Source organism: Grampus griseus (assembly GCF_964374135.1).
Source record: "Grampus griseus genome assembly, chromosome: 3".
Lineage (NCBI taxonomy): Eukaryota > Metazoa > Chordata > Mammalia > Artiodactyla > Delphinidae > Grampus > Grampus griseus.
Window position 1 is genome coordinate 42941622 of NC_139019.1, and position 25416 is coordinate 42967037.

At 41.7% G+C, this 25416-nt stretch overlaps 1 protein-coding gene across 1 annotated transcript in view; it reads right to left on the bottom strand.

Moving 5' to 3' along the window:
• ANKRD55 (ankyrin repeat domain 55) overlaps positions 1–25416 on the bottom strand; it is a gene marked incomplete at both ends in the record, with an annotated part of 100395 nt that overhangs the window by 30995 nt on the left and 43984 nt on the right. Inside the window, 2 exons of the mRNA XM_082650422.1 lie at positions 1197–1325; positions 19015–19075. Coding sequence (XP_082506548.1) covers positions 1197–1325; positions 19015–19075 — 190 coding nt within the window. The remainder of the gene's footprint in view (positions 1–1196; positions 1326–19014; positions 19076–25416) is intronic.

The window sequence follows — 25416 nt, forward strand, 5'->3', positions numbered from 1 at the left end:
AAATCACTTCTGTTTTGCCCTTATCTCAGGCACACATGCCAACCCTGAAAGTGCCAGGTGCCCTTCTCTGCTGTGTGTGGCATGTGAAAACACCTGAGTGAAACCACCATCAGGGCGTGCAGAATCACAGGGATCCTGGCGGCAGTTCCGCAAGGGTGCCCTTATTGGGCTGATAGAAATAAACAGTGGGGATGTCTAGGTTAGGCATGAAGAGACAGAATGGGCTAGCAAGTTTGTTGAAAGGATGCATAGTATCGCTCTCCTCTCAAGGACAGAACAGATAACTCTTAGTTAATCATTCCCTTTGAATGATTTCCTTAGAAGACACTTCAATAAATGTTAGCTATGGTCATTCTTTCACCTTAGTCTCAGTTTTCCCCTCTTTGGGTTTTGTGTTTTTTTAAAATTTTTGGCTGCACTGCACCGCACAGCATGTGGAACCCCAGACCAGGGATCAAACCTGTACCCCCTGCATTGGAAGGTGGAGTCTTAACCACTGGACCACCGGGAAGTCCCAGTTTTCCCCGCCTTGGACTGTAGATTTCTGATTTCTCTGGCCATGTGTACTGATACAGACTCCCTTTTGGGATAGTGAGGTAGGATTATGAGCCACAATTTTCATTGGTCAGAGTACCACTGTTCAGGATCACCTGGAATTACTCTGCTTCAGAGGATTTGGAAGGAAGAAGACAGTCATGGTCCAAAGACTTTGAAGGGACTTTCCTAATAATTCTTTGAAGGGTTATCCTGGTACACTGTGAGCCAGCAGCAATCATTGAGATGGAGAAAGAGAGAGTGAGCGAGAGGGTGTGTGTGTGTGTGTGTGTGTGTGTGTGTGTGTGTGTGTGTGTGTGTGTGTGTGTGTGTGTGTGTGTGTGTGTGTGTGTGTGTGTGTGTGACAGCCGAGGTGGGTGATATTCTGTAACTCCTCCCCCTCTTTACCTTGGCAGGATTTCTTCTCAGCAACTGATGCACCCAAATCCTCCAAAGTGACAGGTTTGCTGTTGCTGCTCTGGATATGAATGAAGGGAAGAGGGCAGCATGTATCTTACTTGCTCTGTTGTACATATAAAGTCCATATCAATGCTGGGACTGTACCTTTGAAAATTCCATCTTTCAGGTCTGACATACTCAGAATTGTTAACATTGCTTTACACCATTTATACTTGAGACAAGCCCACTGGCTAACTCCTCACCTGCACAGCCCAGTGGAGAGCTGTTTTAAAGTCTTTATCCACAAGGGTGGGGTCTGCCCCCTTCTTCAGCAGCATTTGGGTGTGTTGAGGCCGGTTGTGGAAAGTTGCCCAGTGGAGTGGTGTCATCCCCTACAAAACCACAATCAGAGGGACACAGATGAGCACAGGATATCAGGAAGGAAAACGGAGCACACTTTCTCCTCAGGCCTGAGGGCGTCACCAGATGTGCTGGTTGCCGCCTGTCAGTTCATTCGTTCCTTGAGCCATTCATTCAACAGATACTTATTTGGCTTCTACTTGGTGCCAGGCAAACGGATGTTAAGGACACTACAGTGAATAAGAGAAATAAGATCCTGTCCTCATGGGAATTACACTGTGGTAGAGGAAGATAGATAATAAATAAATGCATGCAAACAATCAAAAGGATTTTCCAGATTGTTGAATGCTATAAAGTGGTTGAGAGTTCGTGCCCCAGTCCGGGAAGATCCCACATGCCGCGGAGTGGCTGGGCCCGTAAGCCTGTCTATTTTACTACGGTATCCCCAGGGACTGAACCAAGGCTAAATAAACAGCTGTTGAATGAATGAATGAAAGAATGAATGAATAGGGAGAGGAGTAGAAAGATGTGAGATGAGGTTAGAGAGAGGCAGGGCTGATCCTGGGAGCGTGGGATGGGGAATACCCTGCATAAGGCCTTTGGATTTTATTCTAAACTCAATAGAAAGACAGTGGGGGATTTTAAGCAGATGTTGACATGATCTGATTTACACTGTTTAGAAGAAATCACTCTGTGGCAGCTTGGAGAACAGATCTGGATGAGTCAATCTGGTGAATCCCACCTTCTTTCAGAGCTTAAGGTCACACACTATAGGCATCATTTAATAATAAGATAAGCTTTTCTGGGAAACATTTGCCAAAAAGAACCAGTATTATTTGGGAGTGTACTATGAAAAGATGGCCTCTTCTCCTTGACGATGGCTCTCAATAATATGAAATGTATCTAAAATGGTTCTAGATTAAGATGCCTGGTAAAGGGAGCAGAGGACGTAGGTAGCTTTCTCTTTTTGGAGCTGTCTCTGCAGGTAACATAAAGATAATGTCACCGCCTTGCCCTCCTCTGCTCATCCAAGATGAGCTGAGTGGAGAAGATGGGCCTCAGCCTAGCTAGGAGTGCAGAACTAATATTATTCCAGAATTAATATGTATTGATCTAGAGATCTTTATGAGTTCTTATGTATATCATCTCACTTAATCCTCCAAACAGCTTTTTGGATTTAGCATTGTGGTGAAGTCCACTATGTGCTCACCAAACTCTACTTCCTCTCCCTCCAGGGCGCATAGTCAGTCTACACTCCCCAGCCTCCCAGCAGATACATGTAGCCACGAGACTGAGTCCTGAACATTGCAGTGTGGACAGAAAGGATGGAAGGATGGAAGCCCCTACCCCTCCAAGGTCTGTCTAGAAAACAAAACCTATGTTGTCTTTGACATATTTTCTTCTCCTCACCTGACAACGGAATGTGGAGGAGGACAAGGCTCAAGAATGTGCTGGAATCATGTGATTAATCAACTCAGGACCCTGACTGATGAGGTAGGACAGGGTCACCTCATCAACCAGCACTGGGCTATGAAGCAAGCAGGAATATTAAGCTTTTATTATGTCAGGCCACTGAGATTTTGAATTGTTTGCTATAGCAGTTGGCCAACTCTGACAGGTGCCACTGTCCTTCCCATTTTGTGGAAGAGGAAGCTAAGCCCTAGGGAAGTTTACAAGTCTATGATCGAGCTGAATCTAGGGTGTGATGTTTGTGGGGCTGTGAGATTAGAATGTTAACCCCCCTTGACCAGTTCCATATTCTAAACCATTACATTATGGTCTGCTTTCAAGTTTCAAGTGTCACATAACACTGAGCCTCCAGATACTTTTAAGGATATTTCAAGAAATTGGTTTCATATGGAAAAGAATGCTGGTCTAAAAACAGTGGAATGTCTTGTTCTTATTCCAACAGTTGAATGTTACTTTGGGTTCAGAATAGCTCAAAGCATTTCAATGGGTCCTCTTCATTTTTTAATTTGACCCACTGGAATTAGACATCTGGACTCCAAGGAATCAGATTCTTTTTACTGTGCAAGGATTATTCCCAGTGCTGAGTCCCATGTGCTTCAGAATCATTGGCTTCCTTATGAAGTGCCACCTGTATCCAGGGTTAAAGACATTGGAGACAATTTTGAAGTCACTGGGGTGTTAAGCTCCAAGAAGGCAGGGCCCTTGTCTGCCTGTCTGAATCCCTAGAGCCTAGAACAGTGCCAGGCACATTGTGGATGCTAAGCAAAGGCTTATTAAATGACTGAGTGACTTCTTACTGTTCTTGATTGAATTTTTTGCTTTTGTAAAATTTGGCTTTGCTTTCTAAAATCATTCACAGAAGAAAGACAGAACATGACTTCTTTATAGAAAATGAACTTGTCTGATACGATCATTGTTACCAACTGTTCAACTGAAACCTGTTAGAATTCTTGATGAGCGCTCCAAATGAGGTAGATGGCAATCACTAAATGCAGAGATATAGATTTAGCAATATGAGAATTCAGTGTGAAATTGTGAATTAAACTGTCATTATGCACTGTTAATCCTTGTCTCCTAAATATAGCTTCTAGGCTTTAAGAGTTATTCTCTTAAAACAACAACCACCCCTCCCCAACCCACTGCTAGAAAAAACAAAACAAACAAAACAAAACAACCCTCCCCACCTCCTGCATGCTATGGTAAATGGTGGGGAGGGGCACTACCATTTTTCATATACCTACTTGGTGCCAAGAACTTTATTCACTTCACTGAATCTTTACAACAATCCTAAGAGATAGGTATTTTTAGACCCATTTTACAGGTGAGGAAACTGAAACACAGGTTAAATAGTGGGTTGGCCAAAAAGTTCGTTTGGGCTATGGACAAACCCAAATGAACTTTTTGGCCAGCCCAATAATTTCCCTAAGGCCACTGACTGGGTACAAGGCAAAGGTGGGATTCAAATCCAGGTCTCTCCAACTCTGGAGGAAAATGCTCGTTCCACACGTCAAGCTAGTAGACTTTCAATTTTGGAAATGAGCTCAGCTGCTGGACAATTTTTTTCTTTGTGATTTTAGCTAGATTCAGGGTCTTCTCACTGTCTAGAATGGTGATTCTCAGTAGCATAAGGGTTGCCACCCTTTACTATTAATTTGTTTCGTTTGGCATCACCTCTAGTTTTCTTCTAAAAGTGCAGCTGGCAAATATTTATTTTTGTAAGGTATTGAAATATACATATTCTCCCCCCACTCCTCCCCTACCCTAGAATTTGGGATCAGTGTTATAATAACTGTTGATCCTCTGAGTGGCCCCAAATCAAGACGTGAAACACTCCATTACTTCTCTAAATAATAATGTTATATAATATAAATTTGTATATTTATATTACAATATAAACAGGTTTCAAACATTCACTCAAGTCAAGGGAAACTTCCTGTTGCTATTTTTTTCAATTGGGCTAATGAGAAACACAAATACATCCTCTTAGTAATATGAAAACCAAAACTTTTAGAATCAGCTCAAGTACAGCCCTTTGTATTGCACAACACACTTTGTTTAGGAACTTTTTCCTACAACTGCCTCCTCCTTCCTTCAGCTTCTATTAACACAGCTAACACATCTTAGTTGTGTTATGTTAGGACTCTGGTGGCCATTTAAGGGTCAGACTTCAGGCTTGGCAATTGGCATTTGCACTGAGCTGTGATAGGGACTAAGATTAGCTGTGATGCACTTAAAGGCAGAGGCTGTGGCTCATTCACTGTGATATGCCCAAGTACACATTAGGCGTTCAAGAAGTGTTCATAGGAAGAATTAATTAGTGAATTGCAGGTTATCCAGGATTCCTTGAATTAACGGGGAGTGTAAGATACTAGAGTCTGTCGAACGCAAGCCAGCCACCTGCGTCCAAACTGTGAGGCTCCTCATTGAGTCACTGAGGACTCAACTGGGCCTTCAAAGAATCTAAGGGCTGAAAATCTAGGAGCTACCTGAAGATATATTACAACAAACACCCAGATGACTCTTGTAACAGTAGAATTCCACTTTCTTGAAAAAGAAGGAGTATTGGCTCAAACAGTGAAGAGTAACTTACACTCATTTAAGAACACAGCTCTCTAGAATGTTCTGGAGGGAAATGTTAAGTTTTGGTTGACTTAGGCTCCATCTCGAGATAGCTGACAGGACTGTGTGTGGTGACTGCTGGGTGCATAGCGGGGCTGTTTTGGAACACACTCTTGTACAGATGAGTAATTCTGTGCCTTGAGCCTGTGCTACCAACATTTCAGTTAAGGGCTTTCAAGTCCTATTAGCTTCTCAGACCTTTTTTCTTTTTTTCCAAAACCACTGTAACTTTTATGTTTTATGAAGCAGAAATCTGATGAAGTGCTTAGCAGTTTTCATGTTTCAGAACTGCACTTTTAGACCAGCTCTTGCAGACGCCAAAAGACACAGAGAGAGAATATGTGATGTGGCTGGGTGCTTGGTTCACCCCTCGCCTTGGTGCACTGGGGGCAGAATTTTAGCAGGTGTTTGAAAGATCAGCAAAACAATTCTAGATCATCTGAAAGATCTAGAATTTCACAGAAGTCCAGTTTGGCTCTGTTTAACATTTTAATATCCACACATTATTAATGTTGTGATTACCTCTCACAAAAGTTATAGAGGGTCTTCTGTGTACAAAAGATTGGAATAAATGATGTACTTTAAAAGATTCTAAAAAAACCTAGATGGTTAGCAGTGCTGTAATGAAAGCCATTTTCTTCAAATTTATTTGGGAAAAAACTTACAATTACAGATCACAAAGATTAGTAGTGCATTAGCAAAAAAGCCTTGCATATTAATATTGCAAATTTGTTCTTTAAAATAGTTTGATATCTGTTATTCAGTATAATTTTTTTAAATTCTATATATTTTATTTTATGTAATTTCAAACATTTTTCTGAGAAGGGATCCATAGGCTTCCCCAACATACCAGATGTGTCCATGTCATGAAAATGGACAAGGACCCCTGCCCTAGAATCTACAGTACATTTTTGAAGATCTAGAAAAATATAAAATCTTAATTTTTTGAGAGGAGATTTTGGAAATAATTAAAAGTCACCTGGAGTCAAGCCTGGTTAATAAAATGGGTCACTGAGTTGGGTCAACAAAACAAAGAGAGAAAAGGCCAACAAAATAAAATTATATGACTTTTTCTTGAATTTAATAATGTAATTATTTATCTAAACATGTATTTTTGGGGGGACTCTACTATGTGCAAGTTACTGAACTAGATTCTAGGGACACAAAGATAAAAAATACTGCCCCTAGAAAATTATGGGGAAAGGAGGGTTGGGGGAGAGAGGAAAGTGAGGGCTCCTAAGTAGTAGTGACTCTACTCCATTTGTTAAGGTGTTCATTTTTAGGATAAAAATTCTGGTTCATTAAAATTTTTTTGCTTTATTATTTTACCTTTTGCCAACTGTAAAATAAAAAGATTTCTAGGGTCCGGGACTATTTCTACTGATTTTGCCTTTATAGTGCACAGTCTCTGCTTATGCTTGTATCTTAGGAATGTTGTAAGTGGATTTTAGTGCTAAGAACTATATCCAAAGATTCACATCTGTTTTTGCAACTTGGATTTATTTTCTGAGAGTGCTGTTGTAATGGAAGTTTGGATTGTCAAGCCACTCACAAAAATCTACTTATATCAGAATGCACATTTAATATAGGATCAACAATCTATACTAAATACCATGCATAACAGGGCTTTTCTGGATAAATGCATTCAAAGTTCTAACCCAGATGCCAACATTTCATAGCCACTCTTGATGGGGTGCTCTTCCTGTCAAAGCTAAAATGAAAGCAGGAGAGGTTAGGTTGAGGAATTTAGCAACTTAACGCTCTGTAGCTGCAACAGACAAGCCTCTCTGTCAGCGATTCCCCTGAGGACCAGAAGAACAAAGGCACAAAGGACAATCTGACCCATCTGACCCATCTTGCCTTTCCCACAGTGTTAAACTTTACAGTGTGAATAGCTTCTAAATAAGTCACTTTATAACTAAGCAGTGTGGTTAATGAAACAGGAAAAACAAACATCACTGGAATGAGAACAAAGAGTTCAGAAATGGAACCATATATTAAAAAAAAATCTTGTAACAAAGTAAAAGAAAACTTAGCATAGTGTAGTTATGTCCCTAGGGGTAGGGAAGGCCTTCTTTAAAAAGATACCAAATGCAAAAGCAACAATGGACAAGAATGATCATTTTGATTCTATCATATTTTAAATTCTCTGTACATGAAAAGACATCATAAACAGTTCTAAAATAAGGAACAGACTATGAAAAACTATTTGCAATCCAACAGCAAAGGATTAATGCTCAGAATATAAAATAAACTCCTATGAATCTGTAAGAAAATTACAAGTAACACAACAGATGAATGGACAAAGGACCTAAACAGGCAAGTCACAGGAGATCTAAAAATGACCATTGCACCTATGAAATTATGCTCAATCTCACTGGCTATAAGGGAAATGCAAATTAAAACAATAACAAGAAAATACAACAATAGGAAAACAGTGATAAACACCTTTTTACACTATGGGTGGAGCTATAAATTGATGCAGTCGTTTTGAAGAACAACCAGGCATGCATATTAAAAATAAAAATAGGGACCCATCATGCAATGTTGGTGGGAATGTAAACTGGTGCAGCTACTGTGGAAAACAGTATGGAGGTCCCTTAAAAAACTAAAAATAGAACTACCATATGATCCAGCAGTTCCATTCCTGGGTATATATCCATAAAAAATGAAAACACTTATTTGAAATGACACATGCACCCCAATGTTCATAGCAGCACTATTTACAACGGCCAAGACATGGAAGCTACCCAAGTTCCCATCAATAGATGACGGGATTAAGATGATGTGGTGTGTGTGTGTGTGTGTGTGTGTGTGTGTGTGTGTGTGTATATAATATATATATATATATATATAATATATACACACAATGGAATATTACTCAGCCATAAAAAGAATGAAATATTGCCATTTGCACCAATGTGGATGAACCTACAGAATATTATGCTTAGTGAAATAAGTCAGACAAAGAAAGACAAATACTATGTGATATCACTTATATGTGGAATCTAAAAAATAATGGAAAAGAATATATATACAAAACAGAAACAGATTCACAGATATAGAAAACAAATTTTTGGTTACCAGTGGGTGGGGGGAGAGGGACAAATCAGGGGTACAGGATTAACAGATACAAACTACTATATATAAAATAGATACGTGGGAGAGAGGGGGAAGATGGCGGAAGAGTAAGATGCGGAAATCACCTTCCTTCCCACAGATACACCAGAAATACATCTACACGTGGAACAACTCCTACAGAATACCTACTGAACGCTGGCAGAAGACCTCAGACCTCCCAAAAGGCAAGAAACTCTCCACGTACCTGGGTAGGGCAAAAGAAAAAAGAATAAACAGAGACAAAAGAATAGGGATGGGACCTGCACCAGAGGAAGGGAGCTGTGAAGGAGGAAAGGTTTCCACACACTAGGAAGCCCCTTCGCGGGCGGAGGATGCGGGTGGCGGAGGGGGGAAGCTTCGGAGCCGCGGAAGAGAGCACAGCAATAGGGGTGCGGAGGGCAAAGCAGGGAGATTCCCGCACAGAGGATCGGTGCCGACCGGCACTCAACAGCCGAGAGGCTTGTCTGCTCACTCGCCGGGGCAGGCGAGGGCTGGGAGCTGAGGCTCAGGCTTCGGTTGGAGCACAGGGAGAGGACTGGGGTTGGCGGCGTGAACACAGCCTGCAGGGTTTAGTGCACCACGGCTGGCTGGGAGGGAGTCCGGGGAAAAGTCTGGACCTGCCAAACTGGCAAAAGACTTTTTCTTCCCTCTTTGTTTCCTGGTGCGCGAGGAGAGGGGATTAAGAGCGCTGCTTAAAGGAGCTCCAGAGACGGGCGCGAGCCGCGGCTACCAGCGCGGAGCCCAGAGACGGGCATGAGACGCTAAGGCTGCTGCTGCCGCCACCAAGAAGCCTGTGTGCGAGCACAAGTCACTATCCACACCTCCCTTCCGGGGAGCCTGTGCAGCCCACCACTGCCAGGGTCCCAGGATGCAGGAACAACTTCCCCGGGAGAACGCACGGCGCCCCTCAGGCTGGTGCAACATCACACCAGCCTCTGCGGCCTCAGGCTCGCCTCGCATCTGCACCCCTCCCTCCCACGGCCCGAGTGAGCCAGAGCCCCCGAGTCAGCTGCTCCTTTAACCCCGTCCTGTCTGAGCGGAGAACAGACGCCCTCCGGTGACCTACACGCAGAGGCAGGGCCAAATCCAAAGCTGAGCCCCGGGAGCTGTGCGAACAAAGAAGAGAAAGGGAAATCTCTCCCAGCAGCCTCAGGAGCAGCGAATTAAATCTCCACAATCAACTTGATGTACCCTGCATCTGTGGAATAACTGAATAGGCAATGAATCATCCCAAATTGAGGAGGTGGACTTTGGGAGCAAATATATATTATTTTTTCCCCTTTTTCTCTTTTTGTGACTGTGTATGTGTATGCTTCTGTATGAGATTTTGTCTGTATAGCTTTGCTTTCACCATTTGTCCTAGGGTTCTATCCGTCCGTTTTTTGTTTTTTTTTTTTTACTTAAAAATTTTTGTTTCGTAATAATTATTTTTTATTTTAATAACTGTTTATTTTACCTTACTCTATTTTATTTTATTTTATCCTATTTCTTTCTTTCTTTCTACTTTTTCTCCCTTTTATTCTGAGCTGTGTGGATGAAAGGCTCTTGGTGCTGCAGCCAGGAGTCAGTGCTGTGCCTCTAGGTGGGAGAGCCAACTTCAGGACACTGGTCCACAAGAGACCTCCCAGCTCCACGTAATATCAAATGGTGAAAATCTCCCAGAGATCTCCATCTCAACACCAGCACCCAGCTTCACTCAACGACCAGCAAGCTACAGTGCTGGACACCCTATGCCAAACAACTAGCAAGACAGGAACACAACACCACCCATTAGCAGAGAGGCTGCCTAAAATCATAATAAGTCCACAGACACCCCAAAACACACCACCAGACGTGAACCTGCCCATCAGAGAGACAAGATCCAGCCTCATCCACCAGAACACAGGCACTAGTCCCCTCCACCAGGAAGCCTACACAACCCACTGAACCAACCTTAGCCACTGAGACAGACATCAAAAACAACGGGAACTACAAACCTGCAGCCTGCAAAAAGGAGACCCCAAACACAGTAAGATAAGCAAAATGAGAAGACAGAAAAACACACAGCAGATGAAGGAGCAGGATAAAAATCCACCAGACCTAACAAATGAAGAGGAAATAGGCAGTCTACCTGAAAAAGAATTCAGAATAATGATAGTAAAGATGATCCAAAATCTTGGAAATAGAATAGACAAAATGCAAGAAACATTTAACAAGGACCTAGAAGAACTAAAGATGAAACAAACAACGATGAACAACACAATAAATGAAATGAAAAATACTCTAGATGGGATCAATAGCAGAATAACTGAGGCAGAAGAACGGATAAGTGACCTGGAAGATAAAATAGTGGAAATAACTACTGCAGAGCAGAATAAAGAAAAAAGAATGAAAAGAATTGAGGACAGTCTCAGAGACCTCTGGGACAACATTAAACACACCAACATTCGAATTATAGGGGTTCCAGAAGAAGAAAAGAAAAAGAAATGGACTGAGAAAATATTTAAAGAGATTATAGTTGAAAACTTCCCTAATATGGGAAAGGAAATAGTTAATCAGGTCCAGGAAGCACAGAGAGTCCCATACAGGATAAATCCACGAAGAAACACGCCAAGACACATATTAATCAAACTGTCAAAAATGAAATACAAAGAAAACATATTAAAAGCAGCAAGGGAAAAACAACAAATAACACAGAAGGGAATCCCCATAAGGTTAACAGCTGATCTTTCAGCAGAAACTCTGCAAGCCAGAAGGGAGTGGCAGGACATATTTAAAGTGATGAAGGAGAAAAACCTACAGCCAAGATTACTCTACCCAGCAAGGATCTCATTCAGATTTGAGGGAGAAATTAAAACCTTTACAGACAAGCAAAAGCTGAGAGAGTTCAGCACCACCAAACCAGCTTTACAACAAATGCTAAAGGAACTTCTCTAGGCAAGAAACACAAGAGAAGGAAAAGACCTACAATAACAAACCCAAAACAATTTAGAAAATGGGAATAGGAACATACATATCGATAATTACCTTAAATGTAAATGGATTAAATGCTCCCACCAAAAGACACAGACTGGCTGAATGGATGCAAAAACAAGATCCATATATATGCTGTCTACAAGAGACCCACTTCAGACCTAGAGACACATACAGACTGAAAGTAAGGGGATGGAAAAAGATATTCCATGAAAATGGAAACCAAAAGAAAGCTGGAGTAGCAATTCTCATATCAGACAAAATAGACTTTAAAATAAAGACTATTAGAAGAGACAAAGAAGGACACTACATAATGATCAAGGGATTGATCCAAGAAGAAGATATAACAATTGTAAATATTTATGCACCCAACATAGGAGCACCTCAATACATAAGGCAAATACTAACAGCCATAAAAGGGGAAATCAACAGTACCACATTCATAGTAGGGGACTTTAACACCCCACTTTCACCAATGGACAGATCATCCAAAATGAAAATAAATAAGGAAACACAAGCTTTAAATGATACATTAAACAAGATGGACTTAATTGATATTTATAGGACATTCCATCCAAAAACAACAGAATACACATTTTTCTCAAGTGCTCATGGAACATTCTCCAGGATAGATCATATCTTGGGTTACAAATCAAGCCTTGGTAAATTTAAGAAAATTGAAATTGTATCAACTATCTTTTCCGACCACAACGCTATGAGACTAGATATCAATTACAGGAAAAGATCTGTAAAAAATACAAACACATGAAGGCTAAACAATACACTACTTAATAACGAAGTGATCACTGAAGAAATCAAAGAGGAAATCAAAAAATACCTAGAAACAAATGACAATGGAGACATGACGACCCAAAACCTATGGGATGCAGCAAAAGCAGTTCTAAGAGGGAATTTTATAGCAATACAATCCTACATTAAGAAACAGGAAACATCTCGAATAAACAACCTAACCTTGCACCTAAAGCAATTAGAGAAAGAAGAACAAAAAAACCCTCAAAGTTAGCAGAAGGAAAGAAATCATAAAGATCAGATCAGAAATAAATGAAGGAAATGATAGCAAAGATCAATAAAACAAAAAGCTGGTTCTTTGAGAAGATAAACAAAATTGATAAACTATTAGCCATACTCATCAAGAAAGAAAGGGAGAAGACTCAAATCAATAGAATTAGAAATGAAAAAGGAGAAGTAACAACTGACACTGCAGAAGTACAAAAGATCACGAGAGATTACTACAAGCAATTCTATGCCAATAAAATGGGCAACCTGGAAGAAATGGACAAATTCTTAGAAATGCACAACCTGCCATGATTGAATCAGGAAGAAATAGAAAATATGAACAGACCAATCACAAGCACTGAAATTGAAACTGTGATGAAAAATCTTCCAACAAACAAAAGCCCAGGACCAGATGGCTTCACAGGCGAATTCTATCAAACATCTAGAGAAGAGCTAACACCTATCCTTCTCAAACTCTTCCAAAATATAGCAGAGGGAGGAACATTCCCAAACTCATTCTACGAGGCCACCCTTAAACCAAAACCAGACAAGGATGTCACAAAGAAAGAAAACTACAGGCCAATATCACTGATGAACATAGATGCAAAAATCCTCAACAAAATACTAGCAAACAGAATCCAGCAGCACATTTAAAGGATCACACACCATGATCAAGTGGGGTTTATTCCAGGAATGCAAGGATTCTTCAATATACGCAAATCAATCAACGTGATACACCATATTAACAAACTGAAGGAGGAAAACCATATGATCATCTCAATAGCTGCAGAGAAAGCTTTCGACAAAATTCAACACCCATTTATGATAAAAAGCCTGCAGAAAGTAGGCATAGAGGGAACTTTCCTCAACATAATAAAGGCCATATATGACAAGCCCACAGCAAACATCGTCTCCAATGGTTAAAAACTGAAAGCATTTCCACTAAGATCAGGAACAAGACAAGGTTGCCCACTCTCACCACTATTATTCAACACAGTTTTGGAAGTTTTAGCCAGAGCAATCAGAGAAGAAAAGGAAATAAAAGGAATCCAAATCGGAAAAGAAGTAAAGCTGTCACTGTTTGCAGATGACATGATACTATACATAGAGAATCCTAAAGATGCTACCAGAAAGCTACTAGAGCTAATCAATGAATTTGGTAAAGTAGCAGGATACAAAATTAATGCACAGAAGTCTGTGGCATTCCTATACACTAATGATGAAAAATCTGAAAGTGAAATCAAGAAAACACTTCCATTTACCACTGCAACAAAAAGAATAAAATACCTAGGAATAAACCTACCTAAGGAGACAAAAGATCTGTATGCAGAAAATTATAAGACACTGATGAAAGAAATTAAAGATGATACAAACAGATGGAGAGATATACCACGTTCTTGGATTGGAAGAATCAACATTGTGGAAATGACTATACTATGCAAAGCAATCTACAGATTCAATGTGATTCCTATCAAACTACCACTGGCATTTTTCACAGAACTAGAACAAAAAATTTCACAATTGGTATGGAAACACAAAAGACCCCGAATAGCCAAAGCAATCTTGAGAACGAAAAATGGAGCTGGAGGATTCAGGCTCCCTGACTTCAGACTATACTACAAAGCTACAGTAATCAAGACAGTATGGTACTGGCACAAAAACAGAAATGTAGATCAATGTAACAGGATAGAAAGTCCAGAGATAAACCCATGCACATATGGTCACCTTATCTTTGATAAAGGTGGTAGGAATGTACAGTGGAGAAAGGACAGCCTCTTCAATAAGTAGTGCTGGGAAAACTGGACAGGTACATGTAGAAGTATGAGATTTGAACACTCCCTAACACCATGCACAAAAATAAGCTCAAAATGGATTAAAGACCTAAATGTAAGGCCAGAAACTATCAAACTCTTAGAGGAAGACATAGACATAAATCACAGCAAGATCCTTTTTGACCCACCTCCTAGAGAAATGGAAATAAAAACAAAATAAACAAATGGGACCTAATGAAACTTCAAAGCTTTTGCACAGCAAAGGAAACCATAAAGAAGACCAAAAGACAACCCTCAGAATGGGAGAAAATATTTGTAAATGAAGCAACTGATAAAGGATTAATCTCCTAAATTTACAAGCAGCTCATGCAGCTCAATATCAAAAAAACAAACAACCCAATCCAAAAGTGGGCAGAAGACCTAAATAGACATTTTTCCAAAGAAGATACACAGATTGCCAACAAACACATGTAAGAATGCTCAACATCATTAATCATTAGAGAAATGCAAATCAAAACTACAAAGAGATATCATCTCACGCCGGTCAGAATGGCCATCATCAAAAAGTCTAGAAACAATAAATGCTGGAGAGGGTGTGGAGAAAAGGGAACACTCTTGCACTGCTGGTGGGAATGTGAATTGGTACAGCCACTATGGAGAACAGTATGGAGGTTCCTTAAAGAACTACAAATAGAACTACCATATGACCTAGCAATCCCACTACTGGGCATATACCCTGAGAAAACCATAATTCAAAAAGAGTCATGTATCAAAATGTTCATTTCAGCTCTATTTACAATAGCCAGGAGATGGAAACAACCTAAGTGTCCATCATCGGATGAATGAATAAAGATGTGGCACATATATACAATGGAATATTACTCAGCCATAAAAAGAAACGAAATTGAGTTATTTGTAGTGAGGTGGATGGACCTAGAGTCTGTCATACAGAGTGAAGTAAGTCAGAAAGAGAAAGACAAATACCGTATGCTAACACATATATATGGAATCTAAGGGGAAAAAAATGTCATGAAGAACCTAGGGGTAAGATGGGAATAAAGACACAGACCTACTAGAGAATGGACTTGAGGATATGGGGAGGGGGAAGGGTAAGCTGGGACAAAGTGAGAGAGTGGCATGGACATATATACACTACCAAACGTAAAATAGATACCTAGTGGGAAGCAGCCGCATAGCACAGGGAGATCAGCTCGGTGCTTTGTGACCACCTATATGGGTGGGATAGGCAGGGTGGGAGGGAGGGAGACGCAAGAGGGAAGAGATATGGGAACATATGTATATGTATAAGTGATTCACTTTGTTATAAAGCAGAAACTAACTCACCATTGTAAAGCAATTATACTCCAATAAAGATGTAAAAAAAAATAGATACACAACAAGGATATACTACATAGTGTAGGGGATCATACTCTTGTAGTAACCTATAATGGAATATAATCTGCAAAAGTACTGAATCACTATGCTATATACCCGAAACTAACACAATATGGTTAATCAACTATATTTCAATTAAAAAAAATAGAACCCCTCCCACACCCACACATGTACACTCTCTACTGCCCAACAATTTTTCTTCTAGAGAAATGCTCATATAAAATACTCAAGGAGGCTTATAGAAACACCCTTCAGAGTAGTGTTTGTGACAGTGAGAAATTGGAGACAACCTAAATATTCATATGGGAACAGAAAATATAAGGATGTATTTTCATAGTGTGAATCATGAAGCCATTAAAAGGAACGAGCCAGATTTATATGCATCAACATATCCAAGACACTCTAAGACATACTCTGGAGTGAAAATCCAAGTTGCAGAACAACATATAACATGAGATATCTTTCATGTTATACTCCATAGTGCCTATGTGTCTATATATATATATACACACATAGTGTAAAAAGACAAAAGACTGGGAAAGAGACACATCAAATAGCAATTGGGGGCTAAGGTGGTGGGGTGGAAGTAATCATGGACTTCTAGTATTACTTGTAATATTTAAATTTTTAAAGAAGCAAATGTGTTCATGTATTGCTTATACAAGTAAAAACTAACAACACAAGAAATGTTTTAAGTCACTGAGCTCAGATCAGGACAGCCTCTAGAGAGAGATTCATCTCTCTGATATAAAGTGGCAGATATGGTTTTTTTATGTAAGCAGTTAGAGGACGGCTTCAGAAACAGATTTTTTCCTTCCTCTCTCCCTCTCTCCATTCTTTAGTTTCAGTTAACAATCTAATATGTCTCTTAATGAAGTTAGATTTCTATTAATTGATCATTTAACCTTTAACCATTATTGTGATAAGCTTGGGAGTCCTTCAGTTATTGGAAAATAATTTTATTCACACTATATAGGGGTTGTGTCTTGCTCTTTCCTCTTGTCGTTAGGAAACCATAATGTTCTGCCAGCAATAGCTTACCTTTTCCCTGATTTCTTTTGCCTTTGCTGTTTTTTGCTTCCTGTTATTTAGCAGATGTAGAGTGTTAACTGTTAACTGTTAACTGTTACCCCCTCATATATGATGGAGACTACATTGTGCTTGGAAGTCACTGGAAAAGTGATTGTGGGAGGGGCGGGGTTCAGTAAGCAACTGCTTATTCAGAACACCGAGAAGCCAAATGCAGGAACTCCTCCAAGGTAACAAATGACAAAGCCTGGGCCGTGTTCTTTCCATTTCAGAACTGTCCTTTGTCCAATGGCAAAGAGCAAATTAGCCCTTGCAAATTTATGTGGATTGACTCACACCAGCAATATATATGTTAATGAAACACACAGGGAAGACTTAGTAGTTGGCTTCAGATGGATTTCAAACATGCTGTGACATGGTGCGAAGAGGAAGCTGCGACATTAGGGGGAAGTGTCCTTTTTGAAGCTCCTGCTCAAAAATGCCAACAGGTCAGAATGCTGGTGTAAGAGCAGGAGGAATGTTCTCTGAGAGGTTGCTTTGCATGAGAAGGAACTAGAGACTTTTCCAATATTTACCACATATTATCTGAGAAGTGTTACAATTACCACTATTAGAAAGATTTTTGTCTACATTCATTGTCTCCACCAGCCAAGGGCCTCCCAGGGTGGGAAAAAATAGGGAACTGTCACTTTGCTAGGGGATGTTCAGCTCCACTGAGGGGACAGAGTTGGATGTCTGTAAGAGGAATTTAGCTTTAGGGTGTGAATGACTGACTTTGCCCCCTTTCTAATAAGTCCCAGTTAGTGGAGGGAGTGAAGGTAGGAGTTGGAGGTGGAAGAAGTGGTTGGCAAGTTGCCCAAAATCTAGAAGTTCTTGATCAGCTGACATAAACTGCAAGCCCCCAAGCTCCCTGATTTCACACCATGGGCAGAGTGATCAGAGCGTACTTGCTCATCTCTGGTTCTCGTTTTTAAAGCAGAAGTTTAAAACAGTGCAATATTCTCTCATCTGAGGTTTTGCTTTAAACCACTGAAGACGTGGGTGGGTGAAAGCAGCATGTCCCCACTGAGTCAGGGAGGTGTCCAACCTCAGACCCAGGCTGTGATGTAGGGGCTTTTTGGTGTGGTCATTACTGCCAAGCCCGTTGGAAGGAGGCCTTTGTTCAGAAGGCTCAAGAAAGATGGGGAGCCCAGCCCAGGAGAAATATGGGGTAGGGGGCCCGCCCCTGTTAGAGGGCTTCCTCCCATCCTGTTGCCTATGGCCAGGTCGTCTTGAAAACAGCGTTACTTGGCATCTTGAGGCATGTGCACTTTCAGTGCTATCAAACTTTCTTCAAGTTATCAGACATTCTTAGTGCAGTCAAACCAAGCTTACTTTAAAAAAAATTCCTTGAAAAATCGGGTATTTAAATCAGTTTTAAGAAACTATTAAAGACATCAGGCTGGCTAATAAAAATCAGACCTGGTTTTTAGAAGAGTTAAGTAGATAAAAGACCCTCAACTGCTTTGGGGCAGCTCTGCCTGGTCTGACCCACCCTCCCTCAGGAACTTAGTCGGGAGTGCTGTGCTGTCTTGTTGGAAGCCTTGTACAGGATTGCCTTGCAACGTAAAGCAAACAGCAGTTGTGATCACTGGCATTAATAATGTGGCTTCTGGGCTTCCCTGGTGGCGCAGTGGTTGAGAATCTGCCTGCTAATGCAGGGGACACAGGTTCAAGCCCTGGTCTGGGAGGATCCCACATGCCGCGGAGCAACTGGGCCCGTGAGCCACAACTACTGAGCCTGCGCGTCTGGAGCCTGTGCTCCGCAACAAGAGAGGCCGTGATAGTGAGAGGCCCGCACATGGCGATGAAGAGTGGCCCCCACTTGCCACAACTAGAGAAAGCCCTTGCACAGAAACTAAGACCCAACACAGCAAAAATAAATTAAAAAAATAATAATAATGTGCCTTCTGGAGCAGGGAGCCTAGAATTATCATCTATCTGTCATCTTTCACTCAAAGAGAGAGCGTCGGCAGCCATCGAAGTTTCTGGTACTTGAGAAGACAGGAAAGAGCAATATTTATTTCTCAATGTCCAAAGGGAAATTATAAAATTTCAGTGGTATGATAAATGCTTAAATACTTAATGCAATAAATCCTTCCCTATTAAAAGCTACCCACACCCACAGAGGGATGAATTTCTTCCTGAATTAATAGCGGAGACACAGGCTTCCCTCTCAGGGTAGGAACACAGAACTGCTCCACCCCCTCCTTGCACGTTTAAGAGAGGAAGCACTGTGGTTCAGAAAGGCCCTTATTCCCACCCTAACATGCACAATGCCAACTGTTCCTTGAGAGGGCAGGCTCACCTCACTGTCCTGCTGATTAATCTCGTTGAGGCTTGACTGTTGTAGCAGGACTGTTAGGAGCCTGTAAAGAAAAACAGGAGAAGTGGCTTAAAAGAGCAGAGTCTGAATGCGAACATGACATTAGAAATACAGTCTGCTGAAGGCCTCCAAATGACCATATGCCCTCTGCATTTACTAGGGGAAAGATCCACGGAAAAAAAGCCAGTGTGATAGGTAAGAAGGCACAAGAAGGCAGGTAGGAGGAAGACTTCTATCTCTTCTCCCACCTCCTCTCTGTCTTAGTGCTTCTGGAGCAGCCAAAGAGAACGGAGGAAGCGAATCCTCACACTTATTACTCACCAGAACGGTATCCCTTTGCGTTCACTCTAAGAAGCAAAGTCCTCCAGTGCTTACTTTTTATTCATTTTCCATAAACTTACAGAGTGCTTTCAAATTGCTTCACCACTAGGTACACATGTCATGCCTTCTAAATGTACTGGAGGCAGTCAGCATTTACAACTTCCGCTTATTCTTTCTAAAACGCACAAATACCTAAGCATGCAATGGCAGTTAACAGTGTGAAACAACTGCCAATGATTCTCAAGTTCAAGTTCTTATCCCACTTGGGCCCAATACTTGGTTGACTGAGGTCAGTACTCCATATGTGGGAGAGAAGCAGTTGAGTACAGTGGTTAGGAGCCCAAACTCTGGAGCCAGACTACCTGGGTTCACATCCCAGTCCTGTCACTGACCAGCTCTGTGACCACAGGCAAGTAACTTCACTTCCCTGTGCCTATGCATCCTCATCTATAAAATGAGGGTAACAAACAGTGCCTACCTTATAGATCAGTGTGAGGATTAAATGAGTTAACATGCATACAGCATTTAAAGCATGCCTAGAACACAGTAAGTGTTATTTCTAGAATACTTAACCCTAGAAGTTTTAACCCTGGCTCCATCTCAGAATTCCCTGGGGAGATTTTTTTTTTTTACCTGGGCTGTATATTCAAGGTTTCTGATGCAGGAGGTCTGGAGAGAAGCATAGCTTCTACCATTTAAATAAGCTGTTCAGAAAATTCTGGTAAACAATCAGATTTGGAAACCACTGAGAAAGGTGCTGAGTGAATAAATCAATGGGTACTCATTGTTATAGAAGGAATTGTGTCCCTCCCAAATCTGTATGTTGAAGCTCTAACCCCCCAATGCCTTAGAATGTGACTATATTTGGAGATAGAGCCTTTAAAGAGGTAATTAAGTTAAAATGAAGGATTACAGCGGGCCTTAATCCCATTTGACTGGTGTTCTCATAAAAAGAGGAGATTAGGACACACAGAGTGACGCCAGAGGCACACCCTTACAGTGGAAAGATCACGTGAAGAGGCAGCAAGAGGATGGCAATCTGCAAGCCAAGGAGAGAGTCTCAGAGGAAACCAACCCTGCTGGCACCTTGATGTTGGCCTTCCAGCAGCGGCCTTCAGAACTGTGAAAAAATAAATTTCTGCTGTTTAAGCCATCCAGCCTGTGGTATTTTGTTACAGTCACCCCAGCGAACTAATATACTCACCGAGATGATAAAGGATTGTCTATGGGCAGACAATGAAAACATTCGGCAATTACTTTGGAACAGTTATTTGAAAAATAAGATGGCTTAGCCTCCTCCTGAATCAGATTTTCACTGTCTCTCAGCTGAGAAGACATCTAAAGTCCTAAGTAGTAAATTGCTTAATATTAATCAGAGGGATTGATCATACAGTGTTACAAAGAGAACTTAAATGGGGGTGGACTTCTTCAGTGGGGGGAATATAACCAAGAAGCCTAGGTTTTAAATCTAGTCTTATCACTGTTTTTTGGGGAGCCAGGATACTGCTGTGATTTAATTCTGGCCTCACCACTGCATGACCTCGCTGAGCTTCTGTATCCTCACTTCTCTAACGAGGATAATAACAGCGGCGGTGGTGGTGAGGGTTAAATAACATAACAGGTGTAAAACTCCTAGTATACAGATTTTAAAGGAACAGTGTCTATGACTGTGAACAGCACATCTCTTTATCCTTTCTGAATTCTAGAATTTCCCCGTCAGGTGGGAACATGCTACAAAAATAACTGTATTTTGGTTAATGCTATTTTTTATATTTTCCCTTATAGCTGCTTTATGGGGGGGAGGGTAATGGGTGACTATCTTTCTTCTTTCTTTCTTTCCTTCTCTCTCTCTCTCTCTCCTCTCCTTTCTCCTCTCCTCCCCTACCCTGCCCTCTACTCTTCTCTTCCCTTCCCTTTCCTTTCTCTCTCTTTCTCTCTCTCTCTTTCCCCTCTCTCTCTCATTAGTGGCCATTGTCTAATCTCTCGGGCACATGTGGTCCAAAGTGCTGGGGGAGGGAGAGTGAGAGTGAGCAGAGGTCAGCGGTGGTCCAATCTGGTTATCCTTGGCTAACCCTGAGCAGACTGAGATCAGCTGTAGTCGGACAGGATCTTCTGGGGCTCCTCTAGAGCAGTGTGATCACATTGGGGGAAGTGGGCTCTAACCAGATGAGAATGGGGGTGGGGAGATCAAGACCTCTTCTCACATCCTGGGTGAGCCTCCAAGGGTCACAGGGTGAGCCCTGTGCTGGATAGTCCTCTGTTTGTCTCTCAGATCCAGTCTCTGCCCTGCAGTGTCCTACTCTGAGGCTGACCTCCAATAATTCATCATCCAGGTCCCTTGCCCTCTGACCTCCCACTGGGTTTGGTCAGTGGGAGAACCAGCAGGAGGAAGGAGAGAAGCCACTCTCCTTTCTGACAATGATTTTTTTCCTCTACTAAAGGCCTTGGCTCCTGCCAGGTGGCCCCTCTCCTACACTACAACTACCGCCCAGCTCTCAGCAGGTTTCCAGTAACAGCTTCCTTCCTCACCTCTTGTGGCCTAGGGGAGGAACATTTTCCTGCTTTTGGAGGGGCGTGGGGGTGGCAGACTGTCACCATCTCTTGCCGGTTAATTTCAAATAGTCTTTCATTAAACCTTCTTGGTCATCTCGTTTACTATTTCATGTCTTCCCTGTCACGACCCTGAGTGACATATGCCAATCTACACTGCTTGCCTCCATTTGGCTCCTAGGTCGCCGAGACTCATCGATCTTTAAAGCTGGTACAAATTTACACATGAGTATTCTCTCTCTCTCTTTCTCTCATTTTATGAGAGCAAATGACCTGATGCACTACACTACTTGCCAAGGTCATCACACGTTGCCCTGGTTGTCCAGCCTGGACTAGGAACCAGGTGTCTGCTTTCCAGCCTTGTGCTTCTATCCCATTCCGTTCCGTGGTTCAGAGGTCATCTGCAAGATACTTGTCCCACATCTGTCTTAATTAACAGCGGACTTGCAGACCTCTTAGTTTTGTTTTCTCAGAGCTCCTGTTTTGTGCTAAGGTGACCCAGGAGTATTTCTCCCATGACCCCCCAGCCCAATTTCCTATTAGCACCAGCTAAAACTCTGCTCTCAGATCTCCAGGCCACAGCATAAGGCTCACCTCATCCCAGCTGCCAGGACAGCAGGCACAGGTCCCCAGCAGGAGCTTTCCCAGACAGGCAGAGTGGTGAGTGATAAGAGCATGGAGGCTGGAGCCAGACTGCTTCTATTAGAAGCCCTGCTCCCTCACCAATCAGCCAGACCTTGGACAAGGTATAAAACTCTCAGTGCCTACATTTTCTTATCTTTAAAATAAACATAACAACCCTACTTCTTAAAGATTTGTTGTAACTTTAAATGGGTCAAAGCATATAAAGCACTTAACATGGACTTTACATACTATAATAAATTCTATATAATGATTAATTTCTTAAAAGGCTCCTACCCTTTATATTCTGGGGTCCCGTGATTGCCATTAGGTGATTGGTAGGCCAGAGAGAGCTCAGCTAGATGTATCCAGGAAAGGGGGGAGGGTTGTCTCCTTGAGCTTCTCTGTTTTGCTGGCCCCTTGGGCTCACAGTCCTGGAGGGGGCTCAGCCCAGGGATGGCTGGGAAAAAGGGTCCCCAAGCCAGTCATCTGCTCTCCTGTCCCTGAAGCTGCCTGAAACATCCACTGCAGGTTAGAATGCATCACCTGGAAACTAGAGAATAGGACCCCAAAGAAATGATTTCCTTCCTCCCTCTGGCTGTAATCAAGAGCAATGAAAAGAGGCAGAGCTGCTGGCACTCTGGCAGGAAAAAAAAAAAATCTGCTGGTAACCATGGAGACCATAAAAAAGACTTTCAGAGAGCCCTGTGGCTGCTTTCAGAGGAAATCGCTGCTCGCCTTGCAACTCTAGCATGCGCAGTGTTGTACAAACACAACTGCGTGCTCTTTGGAGCTCTGTCTTAATGATCATGCCCCCTCTTTCACATGGACGCCCTCTGAATGTCCCAGCCAAGGAAGCAAGAAAAGCAATGGGGAGCTGAAAGGGAGAAAACTCGGACCTGCTGAGAAGCAGAGCATTCAAAGCAGGAAGGGGACTCGTGAGATGAAACCTGTGCTCCTTTGCTTTTGTACATCCAGCTTGCCTTCGTGTTCTTAATTATAGGTCCTTCATCCCGGCAGCAGCTTAGATTTCCCACAGAGATGTAGCTTAGCTAAGGCTGTATATTGCCACTGGTTGGTTTGCTAGTGAGTTGTTTCCATCAGAGAACCAAAATTTCTCTGGAGGCAAAGGGCTAACTGAAGTGTCCCCTTGGCTTGTTTATAAGCAGCTTCAGTTTGAGACTTCACTCTAAATAGTCTCCAGCAAGCACCGAGTGGAAGGAGTGTGCTGTTTGGAAATATAGGAGTTAGTGGATTTTAAAAGGAGTATGAATACCTGAGTACAAGGCCACAAAGTGGCTGGTACATATGCTTATGATTAGAGGAAAAATATAGATGCATGTACACTGAATGGTTCAGTCTAATGTTCATTGGGTTCTAAAATCTTGCAATGCTCTACAATGTCCCAAGGTTAATACAAATGGGAGCGCTGTTCATACCCTGATGACCTTCGCAGTAAATGTATGCTCATGTCAGTGGGTGCAGGACTGTGTGGGCATGCACCTGTGTGTGCAGATATATTTTTTGTGGACCTGTGTGTGCTAAGATGAAGAAGGCCAGGGTGAGAGCTGGTGGGTGGCCGTAGCAGGGTTTCATTCTTTAGTGCTGATCTACGGTACTTTATTTCTATCTTCCATCATCATCTTCATCGATATCATCACCCTCATCATCACCACTAACACTTACTGAACATGGACAATTGACAGTGTTCAGTGCTTTCCACATATTTTCTCATTTACTTTTGCCTACTTACCTATGAGGTAAGTACTGTATTATTCCTACTTTCTAGAAAAGAAAGCTAGCTGAACCTTGACATGTTAACTTGCCCAAGATAATGTGGTCTGTAAGATACGGAGCCAGATTCATACTCAGTCAGTCTGACTCCTGAGCTGGCACTCCTGGCCACCCTTTACCTCAATCCAAAAACAGGAATTTAGGTGGTTTTCAGATACATATAGTAAAACAAGATCACAGGCGAAAACACTAGGCAAAGAGAAAATGAGGGCAGGATAAAGAACACATAATTATGGTCCTATGTGCATGCCAGAGGTGAGACACAAATTGGGCTTTGAGTTTTCTAAATATGCAAAGAGAGAAACATGATCATAAGTCACAGTGTCCACATAGTAAAAATAAAAAATAATTTATCAGGAGAAGCACAGGAATTCCTCCTTTAGTAGAAATTTTTCTTGTGGTTTTTCAGAAAAGATTTTTTTGGACACTGTAACAAAAAAAAAATTTCCTGACAATCAGACAATAAGGAGTTTTGTATGGCTGTTTCTTATAAGGCCTCTCAGTGTAGACTGAGGGCTTAAGGATAAAATGTGGCTATTAAAGTAAATTCAACAAGTCCACAGCCGTGGACTCCAGGAGCACAGCAGACCCACTGGGCAGGTTACTTATCTTCACACATGCACTATGCAATTAGTTTTCTTCTTGATGCCTTAGTTTTCTCATCTATAAAATGGGGATAGAAATATTACCTATCACAGAGGTGTGGTAAAGATTAGATGAGATAGTACGTGGAAAGCACTAAGAACTTTGCTCAGAACATGATAAACAATGAGTGCTGTTTGTCATCGTCATCCTTTTTGTAACTACAGACCTATATGCTTTAATGGTCAGACAAGCTGGCTTAAAGTTGTATTCACTTAGGAAAATTAAATAGTCAAACAGGTATGCATGGCCTAATGGAAGGTCACTCCCTTCTGCGTTATGATTTTAGGATTAGAAAGTGCCCATAAGACAGACCAAGAACTTTTTTTCTCAGAAAACGATTCTGAGTTCATGCAGACACACAAACAAATGGGCAACTGAAGTCCAACTTCTCTGGTGCGGTTAGTTTCGGCTTGAAGGATTTAATGCCGATGTTATCAAACTCTGCCATGGCCA